This window comes from Phoenix dactylifera, chromosome 5, assembly GCF_051530095.1.
Source record: "Phoenix dactylifera cultivar Ajwa chromosome 5, Ajwa_hap1_PhDact_Kaust_v1.1, whole genome shotgun sequence".
In the NCBI taxonomy this organism is placed as follows: Eukaryota; Viridiplantae; Streptophyta; class Magnoliopsida; order Arecales; family Arecaceae; genus Phoenix; species Phoenix dactylifera.
Genome location: NC_143194.1, coordinates 18,940,287 through 18,956,472, shown reverse-complemented (window position 1 = coordinate 18,956,472; position 16,186 = coordinate 18,940,287). Strand labels below are relative to the sequence as shown.

General features: G+C 37.0%; 1 protein-coding gene across 2 annotated transcripts in view; it reads left to right on the top strand.

Moving 5' to 3' along the window:
• Positions 1-14,426, top strand: part of LOC103705749 (DNAJ heat shock N-terminal domain-containing protein) — a 45,968-nt gene extending 31,542 nt beyond the window's left edge. For both annotated transcript variants that reach the window (XM_039116075.3, XM_039116074.3), the window contains 8 exons: positions 510-580; positions 674-727; positions 1,553-1,695; positions 1,871-2,014; positions 6,422-6,661; positions 7,294-7,353; positions 12,538-12,771; positions 13,917-14,426. In XM_039116075.3, coding sequence (XP_038972003.3) covers positions 510-580; positions 674-727; positions 1,553-1,695; positions 1,871-2,014; positions 6,422-6,661; positions 7,294-7,353; positions 12,538-12,771; positions 13,917-14,057 — 1,087 coding nt within the window. In that variant the 3' untranslated portion in view covers positions 14,058-14,426. The remainder of the gene's footprint in view (positions 1-509; positions 581-673; positions 728-1,552; positions 1,696-1,870; positions 2,015-6,421; positions 6,662-7,293; positions 7,354-12,537; positions 12,772-13,916) is intronic.
• Positions 14,427-16,186: the final 1,760 nt, after the last annotated feature.

Genomic DNA, 16,186 nt, shown 5'->3' with positions numbered 1-16,186 from the left:
AAAGAAAACATATGGTTTGACAAAATCTTTCCAGGACTATTTAATTGATGGTGTCATTTGTTTAGTGTACCATGTTTTATAATGGAAATCTTTTTTCAACCTGCCTTCACTTTTCATCATTATGGTTTCGTTGGCAATTTGACATTCAATAATAATATCTCTTGTTTCATAATTATGTTTTTGTAGATTATTATCACAATTTTGAGGCTGTCATATGGATATCACTTATTTTTAAGGGTTTTCTTGGCCTTAAAACAGTTATAGGCAATTATTGCCTATATATTGCCTGGTAAACTAATGGCCCAACTGCCTTACTCTCTGTTTGCAATTTAAATTTCTTAGTAAACAATATGACTTTTTTTAAAAAATTCTGATAGGTCTTCTTTTCTTATTAGTTGTTACCTCAGACCTAATGGATTCATGATCAAGTACCTGCTAAAACAGACTCAGTTAGATTTTGTCATCATTCTCTATAAGGTTATGATGAATGGTTTTATTGCTATTATCAGATTTGGCGTGGAATCAGCCCCTGCTATTGCATTTCTAAAGGATCCAGGTTTAAAACCTGTTGTGTACCATGGTATGTTTCTTTCTTACCTTTTTATGTCATTACCTGGGAACTGTAGGCTTCCATTTTGTCTGAAGGACTAGTCATCCATTCCTATTATTGCAGGAAGCCTAGACAGCTCAGAGTTTATAACCATCATGGAAGAGAATAAACACCAAGGTATGGTGTGTTTGAAAACTTGGAACACCTTATGATTATTGGTTTATTGCATATATATTTCATTTTCTTTTTGTCAGAGAAAATTACCTGTGGCTAATTTTGGTTATTTCAGCTGGAAATTGAATAGGCAATGCTAAATATTACAATGTGATATCAATTGTTGTGGACCATTAACTAATTAGTGATGTTTTTGTGTGCTTGTTCTTTAAGGCATATTTATTTTGATAGGTGTTTTTTCTGTTATTCGCTTTGCTATTTCATTTGGCACTCTCATTTCAATATTCGCAAAAGCTAGAAGTCCTTATTGCACTTCTTGTCCGTTCAAGAATGTAATGCAATACTTGTGTTGTGAGGAATGAGCTTTTCATTGTTGTAAATTCTTAATGTGGATTTCTAATTGTCAAAATTCAAAAGTGTAAGTGGAAGGTAAGGGCTTGTGCTATCTGAACTCTGAAATGCGCAGACTAGGAGATGGATTAAGTTGGGTATTTTTATTTGAGGTGAGAATATTTTTAGCAGTGTGAAGACATTTCCGATGCAAAAGCTTATTGATGGAGTGGCAATCTGGAATTTGGGTTTAATGTGCGCACGCGCATGTTCGCACTCACATGTACATTCTTGTTAACAAGTAAGATACGGAAATGATTGAGTAAACCTTGTATAAGATTTCCAGTATATCTTTATTCATTTTTTTATATGCTTAACATCTTAAGAAACTGATGGTGGTTTAGAGTAAAATAAATTATTGAGTATCATTTGTTATTATCTGCATATATTTTTCATGTGAAATAAATTCACGTGATGACCTTTTGCTTTGGTTTCCAGAACTTCCCCAACTAAGGAGTGTGACATCTATGGAGCTAGGTTGTGATGCAAGAGGTTATTCTCGAGCTGGAAATGACACTAAGATCTGGTATTGCGTGATTGTTGCGGGGCGCCCTAGCCATGAGCTAAGTAAAATGCGTGATGTAAGTCTCTTTCGAGTGATTGTATTGTAATTTGATAATATTGGAAGGGTCAATATGTGTTTTAAAGGCCCAATTATGTTCTGTTTAGTGGGGTTTATCAACAACGGAGTATATGCTTTTAAGCTATGTCTAATGCTTTGCTTTAACTTACCACATGCATCTTAGATTACTATAGACCATGCGCAGGGTCCGCAATGTATTGATGGATGCTGTTGATCCAGATAATGCCAACAAAGTTAACTCTTCAGTTCAAGCATCTGCTGCTGCATTAAAAGAGAATCGCCTGACATTTACATGGCTTGATGGTGAACTTCAGAAGGTCTGTCCCACTTGAATATCATCATTTTGTCCGTGAAACTTCTCATATCAGTGGAATTATTGAATTTGCTTTGTAGCACTCAAGTTTGTGCATGCTGGGAAAAGCCACAACTCAAGCTTGCTACTTAATTTACTCAAAGAATCTACTCAAAACTATGCTAACCTTGCTGCATGGACAGAGCCAAGGGGGTGAAGTGGGGCAACTGCGCACCCCCTCCCCCCAAACATGTCTCTATTTTATTCCTTGTTGGAGATGTCCAATATACTTTGTTTCATTAGAACCAACGTAACAAATTCATAACCATAAACATCAGACTATTCAAGGTCACTTTATGAATCCAACAAGAATTGTCCCAAGTGGCACAGAGTTGCCAAATATAATTAGGATCCAAGCTTCATGTAAGCATAATTCAGAAGCTAGTTATTCAAACTTGATGCAGAAATCATTTTTGACTGCTAGTTGAAAAGCATTTATTCTGTGAATGTTATCAAATTCCTCTTCAGAGATTTTTTTTAAGGATTTATGCTAGCAACACTAATAACATCCCTGAGTTTCTTAAAAAAATATAAACCCTCACAACTAAAAAGCCATATGTGCTTAAGTCTTTGGTAGGTGACTTAAAAAGTTAGGTTAATTTTTCTTTACACCTTAATATTTCTAGATGGATCTTTCTAAATATTTTGGATTCTTCCATAAAGGTGAGCCTTCGTTTTAGACCTTTTACAATCTTATTTTCCTTAAGTGGTATATAAAAGTGAGCAAATTCATTTTCCTCATCATATGAAAACTTTTAATATTCTATCTTTGATAATTAGGTTTTCAGCATTTGGAAAAACAAAAAGCACATGCAGGTTAATTTGGGTCTTTTCTAGTTGAAGTTTATCCAACCTATAAATGATCTCATAGTGATTATCAGCAGTCAGGAGTTAATACAAACATGTGACACATTACATGATCATAACTTGATTGTTGTAGGACTCCAAGAAATGTTTTCTTACATAAGTACTTCCTAAAATCTAGTCCTTTCATTGTTTCCTATTTACAGTTATCCTTCAAAACAACTGAATAGGACTGCCTGACCCATTAGTACTATGCACAATCAACATGTGGAAAAGATTATTGTATATTATGCTTGTGTTAGTCGAGCTGGCACAGTACATTTATCATATTTAACACTTTGCATGCACTAGCACAATATAACACATGATTCTGTGATAGATTTGTAAATAGCATGCTAAACTCTGCTAGTTTATTCAAAAAAATTATATTATAATTTATAAACAATTTTAATTTCTCTATTACAGTGTATAGACATGTTTTCAATAAATAAACATAGTTTAGTTTATTTGTGGAATTCTAGTTTCCTACACAATGGTGCTGGTAGCAATTTAATATGTATATTCGATAATATTAGAGGACTATTCTGTATGTAATCAAACTCAATATTCATTATGAAAATTCGGAGGGGGGAGCCTTGGTTTTTTCCTTTTTGCAGCATGGCTGGGCATGGGGGAGTGGACCAATTATAATAATTAGTAATTCAAAAAAGGCACAATGTCATGTTTCCAGTTCACAAGAAAAGAAAATAAATAAAAGTAATATGTTTAAACATTTCAGTTGCAATATGAAGGGACTTCATGATTGTATTTATAACTAAATGACAATTATTTTATCAGTATAGGAGCATGACTGAGCTCCACATGCATTTGACACTTCAGGGTGATGTGGTACTGGATGCGTACCTTACTTTGTTATCATTTCTACCTGTATTGTCAAAGCATGATTGTGATCCAACTCACCCAAGTTTGCTGACCAATTTGAGCATGAATAACTAATCCTATGCTGGAAGCAATGTGTATAACAATAGGAATAAGTTAGGCAAATCCAATAAAAAAATATCCTATGTATATAATGATAGGGGCGTTTATATCTAAGGCCTTCTACTTAAACATGGAAAATTGTGATAATATATTTCAGAGTCTAAAGAAATGAATAAAAGAAACACATAGCTATGTTTGTTAGGAAAGGCAATTAAATTTTCTAAGGTCTTTGTCTTAGTTTTTGAGCCTTTTGTTATAAAAGATCCCTCTCTTCTCGTCTTCCTTTATTCTCTCTTCTTCTTCTCTTCCTTTCTTCAGACCCTGTAGATCTGACTTTGTAGTAACTTATAATATTCGGGAAAGGAGATGGGTACAAAGAGTTGAAAAAGGTTGTATTCTGGGATGGCAACTCAAAATAATGGGTTGCAGTTTTACTTAAATTGCTTAAACTTCTTTCAATCTTAATCATTTAGGTCATTGATGTTTATAGTTGATAGGAAAGTCAAAAAAAAATATGATAACAAATTCCTTGATCACAGAGAGGAATTTAATCCAGCTTTATTAAATTAGCCACTTATGGTAAAACCCCACAACTATATCTCTCCTAATAATAAATTCCAGAATAATAGAGGGAAGCCTTATAATCGATCAAAAGTTCATCCTATATTACTGAACAATTCTAAAAGGTGGGGGGAAATTGCCCCCCATCAAACCCCCTTCTTCCAAAAGTGGGCTAAAATGACACGGTCGTTTTGTGTCAATTGCTATCATTTGTGACCAAATGTCTCGAACTGAAATTTTAGGTACTCATTTATGGTTACACAACAGAGGACGGGCCTTGGCACAATGGTAAGGTTGCTTTGCTATGATTTGGATGTTATGGGTTCAAAACACAAAAACAGCCTCTCCGTACATGAGGGTACTAGGACGTCCCTTTTATTTATGGTTGTACAACACCAAGAATGGTTCCTTGTGAACCATGTGTGAAGATCATCGTGAAGAAAGGCTGTTTTTCTGTCATTTGATAGAGGAATTATTGAGAAATTGTGATAATAATAATGATGATCATATTTGCAACAGGATCATTGCTCCTTATATAATTGCTCTGTATGAAGTAATGGACCATTAAACATGCTTTACAGTCCTGCATTGAACCATTTAACTACGTCTTAGTCTTGCACCTACTGACAAAATACTAAGGACCTTCACGAGAGGAAGAGATGAGATTTTGAGTTTGGAACTTTGGATGTGCTGACCTGCCTTTCCTTGATGACATTTTTGCCACCCATGAATGTATGGGAACCTATGATGACTTTGCAGCTCTAAACTTTTGTAATGGCCAGCAGATATGACCTAAATTAAGAGAAAATCAATTAGAGATGATAAGATCATGCTATTGAGTGTATGGTAGATTTGAATAGTACAGTCGTACCTGGATGGAGTGTTGAAGCAGCAGAACTTTTTGTTGATGGTGTACCCGGAGGACCAATAGATAATGGAGACTTGTTAGCAACTTCTTGTTGATGGTGACATGAACAACAGGAGAGGGAGTGGAACTATGAGGGTGTGTATTGGATTTAGAGTAGGAGCGAAATTCAATATTTCAGTTGAGGGTTCATCTTTAGTAGAAGAAAGAGTCAACAACAGAAGTGATGGGGAGGAGGACTAACAAGAGCTGGTGGAGAAGATGCTCAAAGAAGGTTGCATATGGGTGATTTGCAAAACAAGGTCATGAAATATTTAGTTTCTGAATCTTAATTTACCTAGAGTAGCGTGTTGGAGAGGAACTGCAAATTTTGGCACGTGGCAAATATGTTTTCTTTTTATGAGGCGGAAATTGTTTCACATCTTGCTAGTTAATATTGATGCACATTGGTTTGGAAGAGGATTTGGAGTATATCTTGGATGAGGAGAAAATATGCTGTAATTTATTTCAAGGGGAACTAACCTATTCTGAGCCAGGTGGGATTGAGAAAATGGTTGTGTTCTGTTTCATGATATCTAATGAGGAATAGGTGGAGGGTATTTTCGATTAGTTTATGGGTGCTTTGAGAGGGGGTTCATTCTGTATGTTGTAAATATGGGTCTACTTTACCTTGAGTTTCATTTGGGGCTTGGTCTTCCATTATTACATTTATTAACTAGGCATATGGAAGTCACTTCTTGCACCTTCTGATGTTCACATACATTTCTGATAAAAAGAGAAATATATACATTTTCACCCACCCACTTGGTTCACCCATCGAATGTATTACTACATTATTATCTATTTCTTTTAAAAAAATGATGTACTTCATCCATGCATGCTTTGGAGTAGGCCTGCTTATTCTAGTATGTATATGTGGTTGCTTTCGATAATAAACTTAATTAGCAAACCCAATTTTATAGTATGTTTTTCTGGTTCAGAGAAGATGCACTTCTTCCCTTAAAGAAAGAAGAAATGCATGGGATATAAATATGGTTTTTGCATTTGTGAGTCACAGGAGATTTAAAGGTTTGTTTTGCATAAATTCAGTAGGTTAAGCACATGTTTCAGTTCTTGTTGTCATTTATACTTTTTGACTAAATGTTGCTATATTCAATGCAGAAATACTGTTTGTTTTACCTCTTTTCGGATGATGCCTATGAAACTTGTGGGCCGAGGAGGTATGGAGATCTTACTGATGTGCCTCGGCTATTTATTGTGCGCTACAAAAGAAATTCAACAGAAGCAAATCTTGAGGTCAAGAAATGGCCAAAAAGTATATGGGACACTCCTTCAGAGGAGAATGCTAATGTTGCCTCCCAGCTCGTGGCAAGGTACAAGGGTTCACAGGACATTCATGAGGTATGTGCTTTTACTTATTGTAACATCCTTTTCTTTGTTGTAGTATTGTAGATTCTTTTGAAGATGATGAGACCTAAGGTAACGTGGGTGGAGGTTCTGGGAAAAGATATAGAAAAGCTTGAAATATCATCACAGATGGCCCTAAACAGGATATATTGGCAAATAAGGATCTACGAAGTTGACCCCAAATGGTTGGGATAAGGGTAGATGTTTATGGTTATGGTTTTGTTTGATAGATAATTTCCACCTTTTTTGAGCTCATATAGTGTGACCTTATCCTCTTTGACTATAACATGTTCACTGACTGTAATCCTCATCTTTTACTAAGTTTACATATTTTGTATTTTTTAAAATTTAATTGATTAGATACTCACATGAACTGGCCATTAATGGGGATAAAGATGACATGATTTTGAATCCCTTCTAACCCTTTTATCATATGTTGGCTTTCATTGATTGCTATGGCAAATTCAAATAGATACCAAATCTTCATTTTCATAATGTGTATAGTGCACTTGAGTAGTGATTAAACTGCATAACAACATGCTACAGATACCAAGGCAGAACTTTTATGCTGAATTGCTCCGTTAGTCTGTTAATAACCAGTGTCCCCTTCTGGACTTTTTTTGCAGATTGTTAATTGGATCTTGGAGATTGTTGAGGATGGTGACACAAAAGAGCTTCCATATTCTGTAAGTGGTTTATGAACGGTCGACATCATGCTAATAACATATTTTCCTGAAGAAATTTTGGCATCTTATCGTGTAGTTGTCACAATGATGGATTTTATTCTTTTTAATTATGTATGTGGTTTGAGTTGTAAACTTGTAATTATATTCTTTGTATCAATTTGTTGCAGAGCTATTAGCAGATTATGTCAATTTTCGTGATTCTGACTATTCATGTTAGCTGGTCTTTTGACTGCATAGTTTGGATTCGGTCTCTCACCTACAGCGATCATCTGTACTTATCATGTGCTCAAATACCTAGATCATCTAATAGAAACATCCTCTTCATGTTTTTTCATTTGGATTTTTTTCCTCCTATTTTTCTTTTTAGAATAATAATGAGAGACCACCTTTCTGTGTTTCGGATACGGATCCTCTCCTTAGTCAATGGATTAAGGAGAGGGGTGCCAACTGGCAGACCCAAGTCCTAGTGGCCTTCTTTCTGGGTGGCTAGAATGTCAAAAGAGAGGTCAATGAAAGACCATTGTTATGGGTCATCTAATAAGTATAAATTTTTTGCTATCCCTTTGATGGCGGACACTAGGATTGGGCTCTGTACAGGGGGTGGCAGGCAGAAAAAAAAAAGGAAAAGATTTTTTAAGATTTGAAATTTCTGGATGCTTGCCATCTAGGATTGAGAAATAGGGGAGATATGAATCAGTTCCAGTTATAGTGGGGAAAGAGAGTTTGTGTGTTAGCTCTAGAGTTTTGGGAGGTCTCAAAACATAAGCAAGAGCAAGGTTTTAAAAATTGGTGGAACAGGATGATACGAGCAACACCGTATCGTTTCGGCAGAAAACTGGCACCGATACAGCGTGTCAGTACAGGATGCAATCCCATATCGTATGTCAATATTTGGTACCATACCAGTTTTTTGAAAATCCGGCATGCTTTCCAGTACCGGTTTTTAAAACCATGAATATGGGTTTCTAGGGTTCAAAAGAATGTCAGACTAGGTATACTCAAGGTCATGACCTGTTCAAGGAGATTAGAAGTAAAAAGGAAGTTTTCTGGATCTGATCAAGGTTGAGCTCAACAGAAATCTGAGCTAGCTATGCGATAATTCAATAGTCGAGAAAATATCAGCATTAACTTGATTGAGAATGATTTTGAACTTTTGATATATCAGATGTTAATAACATGCAAAGATCAATCTACAATGCAATAATCCAGCAAAGAAAAAGAATAGCAGCAGAAATATACAAGAAAAAAAGAGAATAGCAGAAAGTGGAAGAAATAGGAAGAAATAAGAGGAGAGAGAGAGGGAAAGACAGCCATATCAGGCCTCTTCTTAAAATATCGTTCAAAATTTCACATACAATCTGTTGGACGCCTATCCATATAAAGCCAGCTGCTATTCCTTCCCATTTTGGAGTCTTAGACTCCTACAATATCAAGATTCTATTGAACCAAGCTGATAAAGGGGGGAAAAAGAACTCTAGTTGGGCATCACTGTTTACAGTACTGTAGCATGAACAATGCCAAACAGTGGCCCTTTTTTCCTATAAATTAACTAAAGCATTCCTTATAAAGATAACATACTTAAACTACCTAATCAGCAATCGATTCGTTGCCGTTGGATGAAGTTGCAGCAACCTCTCGCCTCATGGTTGTTCATGGTAGTGGGGTGGGGTCGTAAAACACCTCTATAGCCATCCAATCTTGTAATCTCAGCCTTTCTTTGCTCATAATTGTGATAAATATTCTTGTAACACTGAGATTTGTACCCATTGCCTCCACCTTGAGGCCATAAATGCTTCTATTTGTTAGCAATTGCATTAACCCCCCCCCCCCCCCCCCCCTTCTCTCTCTCTTCTTTCTTCTCTCATTTTTAGAAGTAGAAAAGTGCCTAAGATGTCATTTCCTGATGAAGCCACACGTTGAAGAAGAAAAGTGCCCAGTCTTTTTGAGCTTTGTTACTGGAGAATCTTAAGCCATCTTTGCTTCATTAATAAGTCTCCATGCTGAAAAGAATTAGTGCTCACATAACCATCATGTCGTACTTCACAATTAAAAACCATGGCTTACCCAACAGGAGGTGATGCACCTTCACAGGAAGTCTGTCACATTGAACTGTATCAACAAATTCTTCAATGGAATAGGTGACCAAACACCTTTCCCTTGCTTTGAGATTGTGATTATTGAACCAAGCTATTTTTCAAGGACTTGGATGAGCCTGTCTTTAATTTGAGTTTGTTAACTGCATTCTCTAATACCACACTAGTCAATGACCATTGTGCACAACTGTCTGCTACACCACACACGAGTCTGAGATATATTGGTCCACCAATTTTCATTTTAACCTTCTAGATGTGTAATCAACAATGGCTTAAGAATAACACAATGATGTACTATCTCCTCACAATTGCTCTTACTCTTATCATCGTCACTTTCTGGTTCTGGCTCTAACACCACAGCTTCTCTTGCCTGTTGTTCAGGTAACAGCTGATTTATCTGCAAAAGTAACCAATTGATTTCGGCATTAGGCTGAAAAATGATCAATCCTTTGCATGTATAGCTGGATTTCAGCCCTCGCTTTAGAATTGGAGCCCGAACCATTATAGGTACCAGAAGAAGTGGAGGATATAATTGATCTATTAGTAGAAGCATTAGAACCAATTTGAGACATCCTGCAATAGAATGGTCAGCCCTTAAGGTAACTTTGTGAAGAAGCCCTTAGGTAACTTTGTGGGGAAGCCCTTATAGCTATTTTTTCCCCTCTGTTCTTTTATCTGGTAAGCCACCTGAACTGCATCAGCCATCGTATATAACCTGCTAGTAGCCAGACCTAATGAGATGGAAGGTTCAGCCCTTGGCAATACATTGCAATCATGACATATTCATTCCGAGGAAACTCTGATTTGTCTCTAGGCTAGAAAATTTAGTGCTGTAACTCCTCCATTGTCATGCTTCCTTGTAAAGGCTTTGTCAATTGGATATGGACTCATTAGTTATAATTTGGAGGGACAAAGTGCTGACTAATAGCTGTCGTCATGTCATTCCATGATCTAGAATTGCATAATAGGTTTAGTGGGGGATTTAATCCACCAAACACTTAACCGTCCTTTTTAATGTTTTTTTCTGCAAAAAAAAAAAAAAAAAAACTTTCATCTTCTAGCTTGTACCAGCAAAATAAATTCTCAATAAAAATCAGCAGCTTCAAGCTTTGCTCCTTGCTGCACATCAACAGATCACTGCTCTTCGGGCTGTTGAAACTGAATTTGCTGAGGGGGGATGGGTTCTTGTACATGGGGATCTTTTGATGCTCTAATGCTAGACAAATGTAGGACACCTTGTTTCTTATGTTTTGAAAGTTCTGGATGCTTGCTGTCCAGGATTGAGAAATGAGGCAGATCTGAATTAGATTCTAATTATAGTGGAGAAAGCAAGGTTCGTTGTCTCAGTATTGGACTCCGTACCAATGCCATCTTGGTACAATGTCGGTAAACCCTGTACGGGAGTCAGTTTATGTACCGAGAGCAGGTATGCTCCAGTACTGAGTCTCGATTCGGTACCTATATGGTATGGTATGCTTGGTATAGGGCGGTACACAGTGGTATGGCGAACCTTGGAAGAATGAGAGTGTTAGCCCTAGGGTTTTAGGAGGTCTCAAAACATAAGCAAGAGTTTCTAGCAAGGTTCTCCGTACCGGTGCCACACTAGCACAGTGTCGGTACGGTACGGTATGAAATTTTTTTGGCATGCCGAGTGTCGGTACGCTATCCATATCGGATATTGATACCGAACCGGTATTGTACGGTATGCTCTGTATCGTCCGGTTCGGGCCAGTATGGCATACCATGGTTTCTAGAGTTGAAAAGAATGTCAAACTAGGTGAACTCAAGATTAGATCGGTTCAAGGAGATTAGAATAAGTGAAGGAAATTTGCTGCATCAGATCAAGGCTGAGCACAGCAGAAATCTAATCTAGCTATCCGATAATTCAATAGTCAAGAAAATACTGGTGGTAATTTGACAAGGATATTGAGAATGATGAAATTTTAATAGATCAGATTTAATAACATGAGGAGATTTATCTATAATGCAATAATCCATCATAGAAGAAGATTAGCAGCAGAAATATATAAGGAAAAAAAAGGAGAATAGCAGGAAAAGAAATAAGAAATAAGAGAAGAGTGGAAAAGGCAGCTGTACCCGACCTCGTCTTCAATCTCTATCAGAATTCCATGTACAATCTGTTGGATTCCTAATGTGGTCCATATACAAAGCCAACTACTGTTCCTATTTTTGCGTCTCAGATTCCTATAATACTAGAACTCCATTGAACCAAGCTAATAAGTAAAAAAAAATAGACTTTAGTTGTGCATCACTGTTTGTGGTAATCCTTTTTGTTACTATAAAACGAAGACACTGCTTATAAAAGGTGAAATCCATAAACTAACTGATTAGCAATCAAATCAATGTTGGTTGAAGTTGTGGGACCTCTTGTCGCATGGCTGTTCATGGTAGCAGTGTGGGACCCTAAAAAGCCTCGGTAGCCATCCGATGTTGCAATCTCAGCCCTTTGTTGCTCATGGCAGTGATAAAGATGCTCATAATGCTGAGATTTGTACCCGTTCCACCCACCTTTAGGCCATAAAAGCCTCTCTTCAAAAACAACTGCATCACCCTCTTTCCAGACATACATGAAATTGAAGTTCTGGTATATCTAAGGCATTAGCCATGAGTGGTGAACATGTAATTATAGCATTCCTATAAACTAAATGTCTTTTCACGTAGTAATTTGCCTGCAATTGTCCTTATGGCATTTGTAACCCATAGTGCAGTATGCTTGAAATTTATTTTGATTAATTTAAAGTATACATTGTACAGCATTGCAATTTAGTTAATGTCCCGCTAGTGTAGATATTTTTTTTATTATATATTCTTATTAAACAACATAAATCTGTCATAGCTACAGTTGTAATTACCAAGAAATTTCTTTGTAAATCCTATTTGTGATTTAGCCATGTTCAGTTGAAGAAACCTTAGTCATGTTATGTATCTTTCATGCTTTGTTGAGGCAGTATCTCCTCTGAAAAACAATTTGGATTTAGCATATAAAACAAGTTTCACATGACCCAATGTTTTATTGACTCTTCCTACTGTTTGCAGCAATATAGATCACTAATTTGCGTCTTGTGTGCAGACTCAATCGACTCCAGATCTTATTCCTGAGGATGCCAACCCAATCTGGTCAAGGAGCACCCAGGGTATGCTTTCTGCTCGCAATGCTGTAAAAGAGAAGATCCAGAGCATTGCTTTCTATATTGGTGATTACATGAGAGACCCCAGAATTGGTCCTGGCTTGCTGTTAGGTGCATGCATATCCTTGGGTATGGTTTGGCTGCAAAACAGTCAAACAACCCAACCTACTAAAAGGGTGAGAGATCAACTAAAATTATTATATGGTGCTATTTCTCTCATGAACATTTTTGTTATATGTGCTGCGTACTTTTAGTAGGATAAATTAGAATAACAACTGATATCATGGACATGCGTTCACCTTACTGTTTCACTTGGCTCTATTTTTCTCTGTTTCTTCCTCGATGAGAAGTAATAACATTAAAAAGTTTTGTCAAAGGTATAGGTCAAGATGTTTTATAAATACATGACATTGTCAAAAAGAGATATTTAGATTGATCCATAATTTTCAATTCTAAGGTTGATTTATTCCCATAAATAAAAAAATATTTTAAGAGGGACTTTGAAAGGCAAGAGAGCAACACAGAATACACACAAGATAGTTATCCTGGTATAATTATTTAAGGCTTAAGCATGTGTTTCATAATGGCAACATTGCATGTGCCCGCACTTGCATGTGATTCTGAGGGGTAAGCATGTGATTCTGAGGGGTAATTCCAGAAGCATGGCTCTTGTTTTTGATGAGTAAGGGTTTATAGTCTGTTAGCTTTATATTGAGCTTGTATTTGATTGCATTCAGAGAAGTTCTTTGTGACTTGGATCTTGCGTTGGTTTAAAATATCCAAGGCTATTAATGGAATCTATGCATCATGATTGTATAGAGTGATTCCAAGAAGCTTGTAGTGACAGAATACATGGTCCTGTGTAGGAATTTGGAGGTCTTCCAGGGAATAAACTGTACTTAGAAAATGGGGATTTACTGTTCTTTGTGCTCATTCTAAGAGCTACCTCACTTGGTTTGACTTATTTCCCTATTATTGATGGTAAAATAACAAGGTATGAAACATAGATTTCCATGGAACAGGCTGACTTCTATGGTCCTTTCTTTTCTATCACCCTTGATCAACTTACAGGACTGAATTTAGTGCTCTGGATTGCTATATATGTATGGTACAGCATATTTGTGTGGAGTAAAGAAGGTACTGCATATGGTGTGTGATTTAGGTCTTAGAGCATGTCTTGTACTTTGCTTGTTTGCTTCTGTTATTTAGTGGTGATTGGCATGGAATCAATGTCCTTATATACATGTCAGATTGCTTTTCTTCAAAATTCTTTAGTTTTTGCTTGGAAGATTCTAGCAAACTTTCTTGCTTTTTTGGGCAGGATGAAGGAACAAACAGTAGAGGAGCCAGCAGGAGACGTAAAAACACAAGCAGCTTAAACCATGATAGGCCCCCATCCATCACTGATTCTGAACCAAAAGATGCATATCAGATGCTATCAACAGACTCTGACTCAGAATAGGTGGCGTTCGTATGGGGTGCTAGAATGGAGCATATAGCGCGCAGCAGCAACTACTGCAGATTTTATTCAGATTTGCCCGTCTATATTTAATGTTAGACTGAAATTTAAGCAAAATTTCTGCCAAGGTGTTTGAAAAAATGTCATTTGTTCGATAGAAATGCAAAATTTATAATCGATGAGTGTCTTTCCAAACCACGACAAGATCGGCATAAACTCTTAACTACCTTTCAAAAGGTGACATGAGAGTGATGAGTCGTGCAGAAGAAATGGTAGCGTTTCTCATGTATCCCTGATTTCTTATTTATCTGAAAGGTTGTACTTGCAAGTGCTACAATCTTCAATTATAAAAGAAATCAAATTCCTTTGAAACAGATCGCCCCTACCCCCATTTATACGTCTAACCTCTGCGGATGTTTGTCAGACAGTGTGCTCGATCCTTTGAAAGGCCACTCATGTTCTCTCTTTTTTTTTTTTTTTTTGTTTTTGGTACAATGGCAGCTCACCTACTCATGATGGATGATTTCAGAATTGCCTGCTGCACCTTGTTAGTAAGGCACCACGGGTTGATGATGCAACGACATTAACTAGCGATCAAACTTCTAGCACCATCCTTGGGACTTCGGAACACGGGAGACAATGTCCACTTTACAAACTGAATAAATGAGAATGTCTTAAGACTCCCATCTAGAACGATAGACTTCATTTTGCTTTGCTGCAAATGGAGGATTCTTACAGAAAGTGCCCCTTTCAAAGATTGGACATTGTTGATGCTCTTTTCTTGAGCCAGTATCTGTGCTTTCGACTTGGGTAATCCAAAACTACTAACGTCACCAGTGAACCGAACCTGGTAGTCAGCGTTGTAGAAAGCACCGAAGCACCAAGTGTTAAGGGTTTTTTTTTTTTTTGTGAATAACTGGAGGGTTTAAAGCCGCTAGAATTTATTGATGAAGTGAAAAAAACTTGATGCGTCTAGCTTTAACTTATATGATACAGCCATTCAAGGTCGGTCGAACAAGGCAGAACCATCCGGTTCGGCCTATGCCATGCCGACCGGGTCAGGGACCGGGTCGGTTCATCGAATAAAATCGGAACTGGCTCAGACTGACTGGAACCGGCCAGCAATGGCCAAAACCGGATCGAACTGGCCAGACCTGATCGCGAATCGACCAGACCTAGTCGCGAACCAGTCAAACTGTTCGGAATCGGCTGCTTTCATTTGAACTTGGTGCAAATCGAACCGGCCAAAAATGGCCGGAACTGGATCAAACCGGCCGGAACTAGTCGCGAACCGGCCGGACCTGATCTTGAACCGGCCGCTTCCGTTTGAACTTGGTGCAAACCGGACGATTAGCACTGAGTTGATCCGGTTCGGAACTGGGCCCCCTCCCCCTTTTCTTCTTTTGTCGGTCGGAACCACATTGAACCGGCTGAAACTAGTCGTGAACCAGCCGCTTTCGTTCGAACATGGTGCGAATCGTGCGAACTTCGCTTTCGTTTGAACATGGTGCGAACTGGACAGTTCGCACCGAGTCGGCCTGGTTGCCTTCCCGACATTTCTTCTCTATAACATATACACTTTAACGGCTCCACCCTTTCCCCCAATTGGCTAAATTACACCGATTCAGTGTGATTGAAGAAAGATCCAAACTTAAATAAGGTGTGTTTCCTTTCTTCTATCTCATTTTCTCTATTTTTTGTGACTTCAAAAAATTGTCCAAAATTTACAAAATAAGAAAAGATCATGCCAAATTTTTTGATTTGGGCTTGATTTTATGATATGTTGTATATCAAATGGAAGATCTACATGATGACATAAAAAATATTAATTTTTGCATTATATATAATTTTAAAAAATTAAAAATATATTTTGATATTAAAAAATAAAAAATATAAAAAAATAATTTAAAAAAATAATTTTAAAAAAAATATAAAATTAGAAGAGTATTTAGAAGTATGCAAGCTATGCTTCAGCAAAATTTGATGTCTATTTGTTCAATTTTTGATGCGATCATACATATAGTGGACTAGGCCTAAATTTGAAAAAAATTAAAAAATAAGTAGCCTTTGCTGCATGCCCATAGAACTTAAAAAATAAATATAGCATTTATTGTTGGATTCTACATAAATCT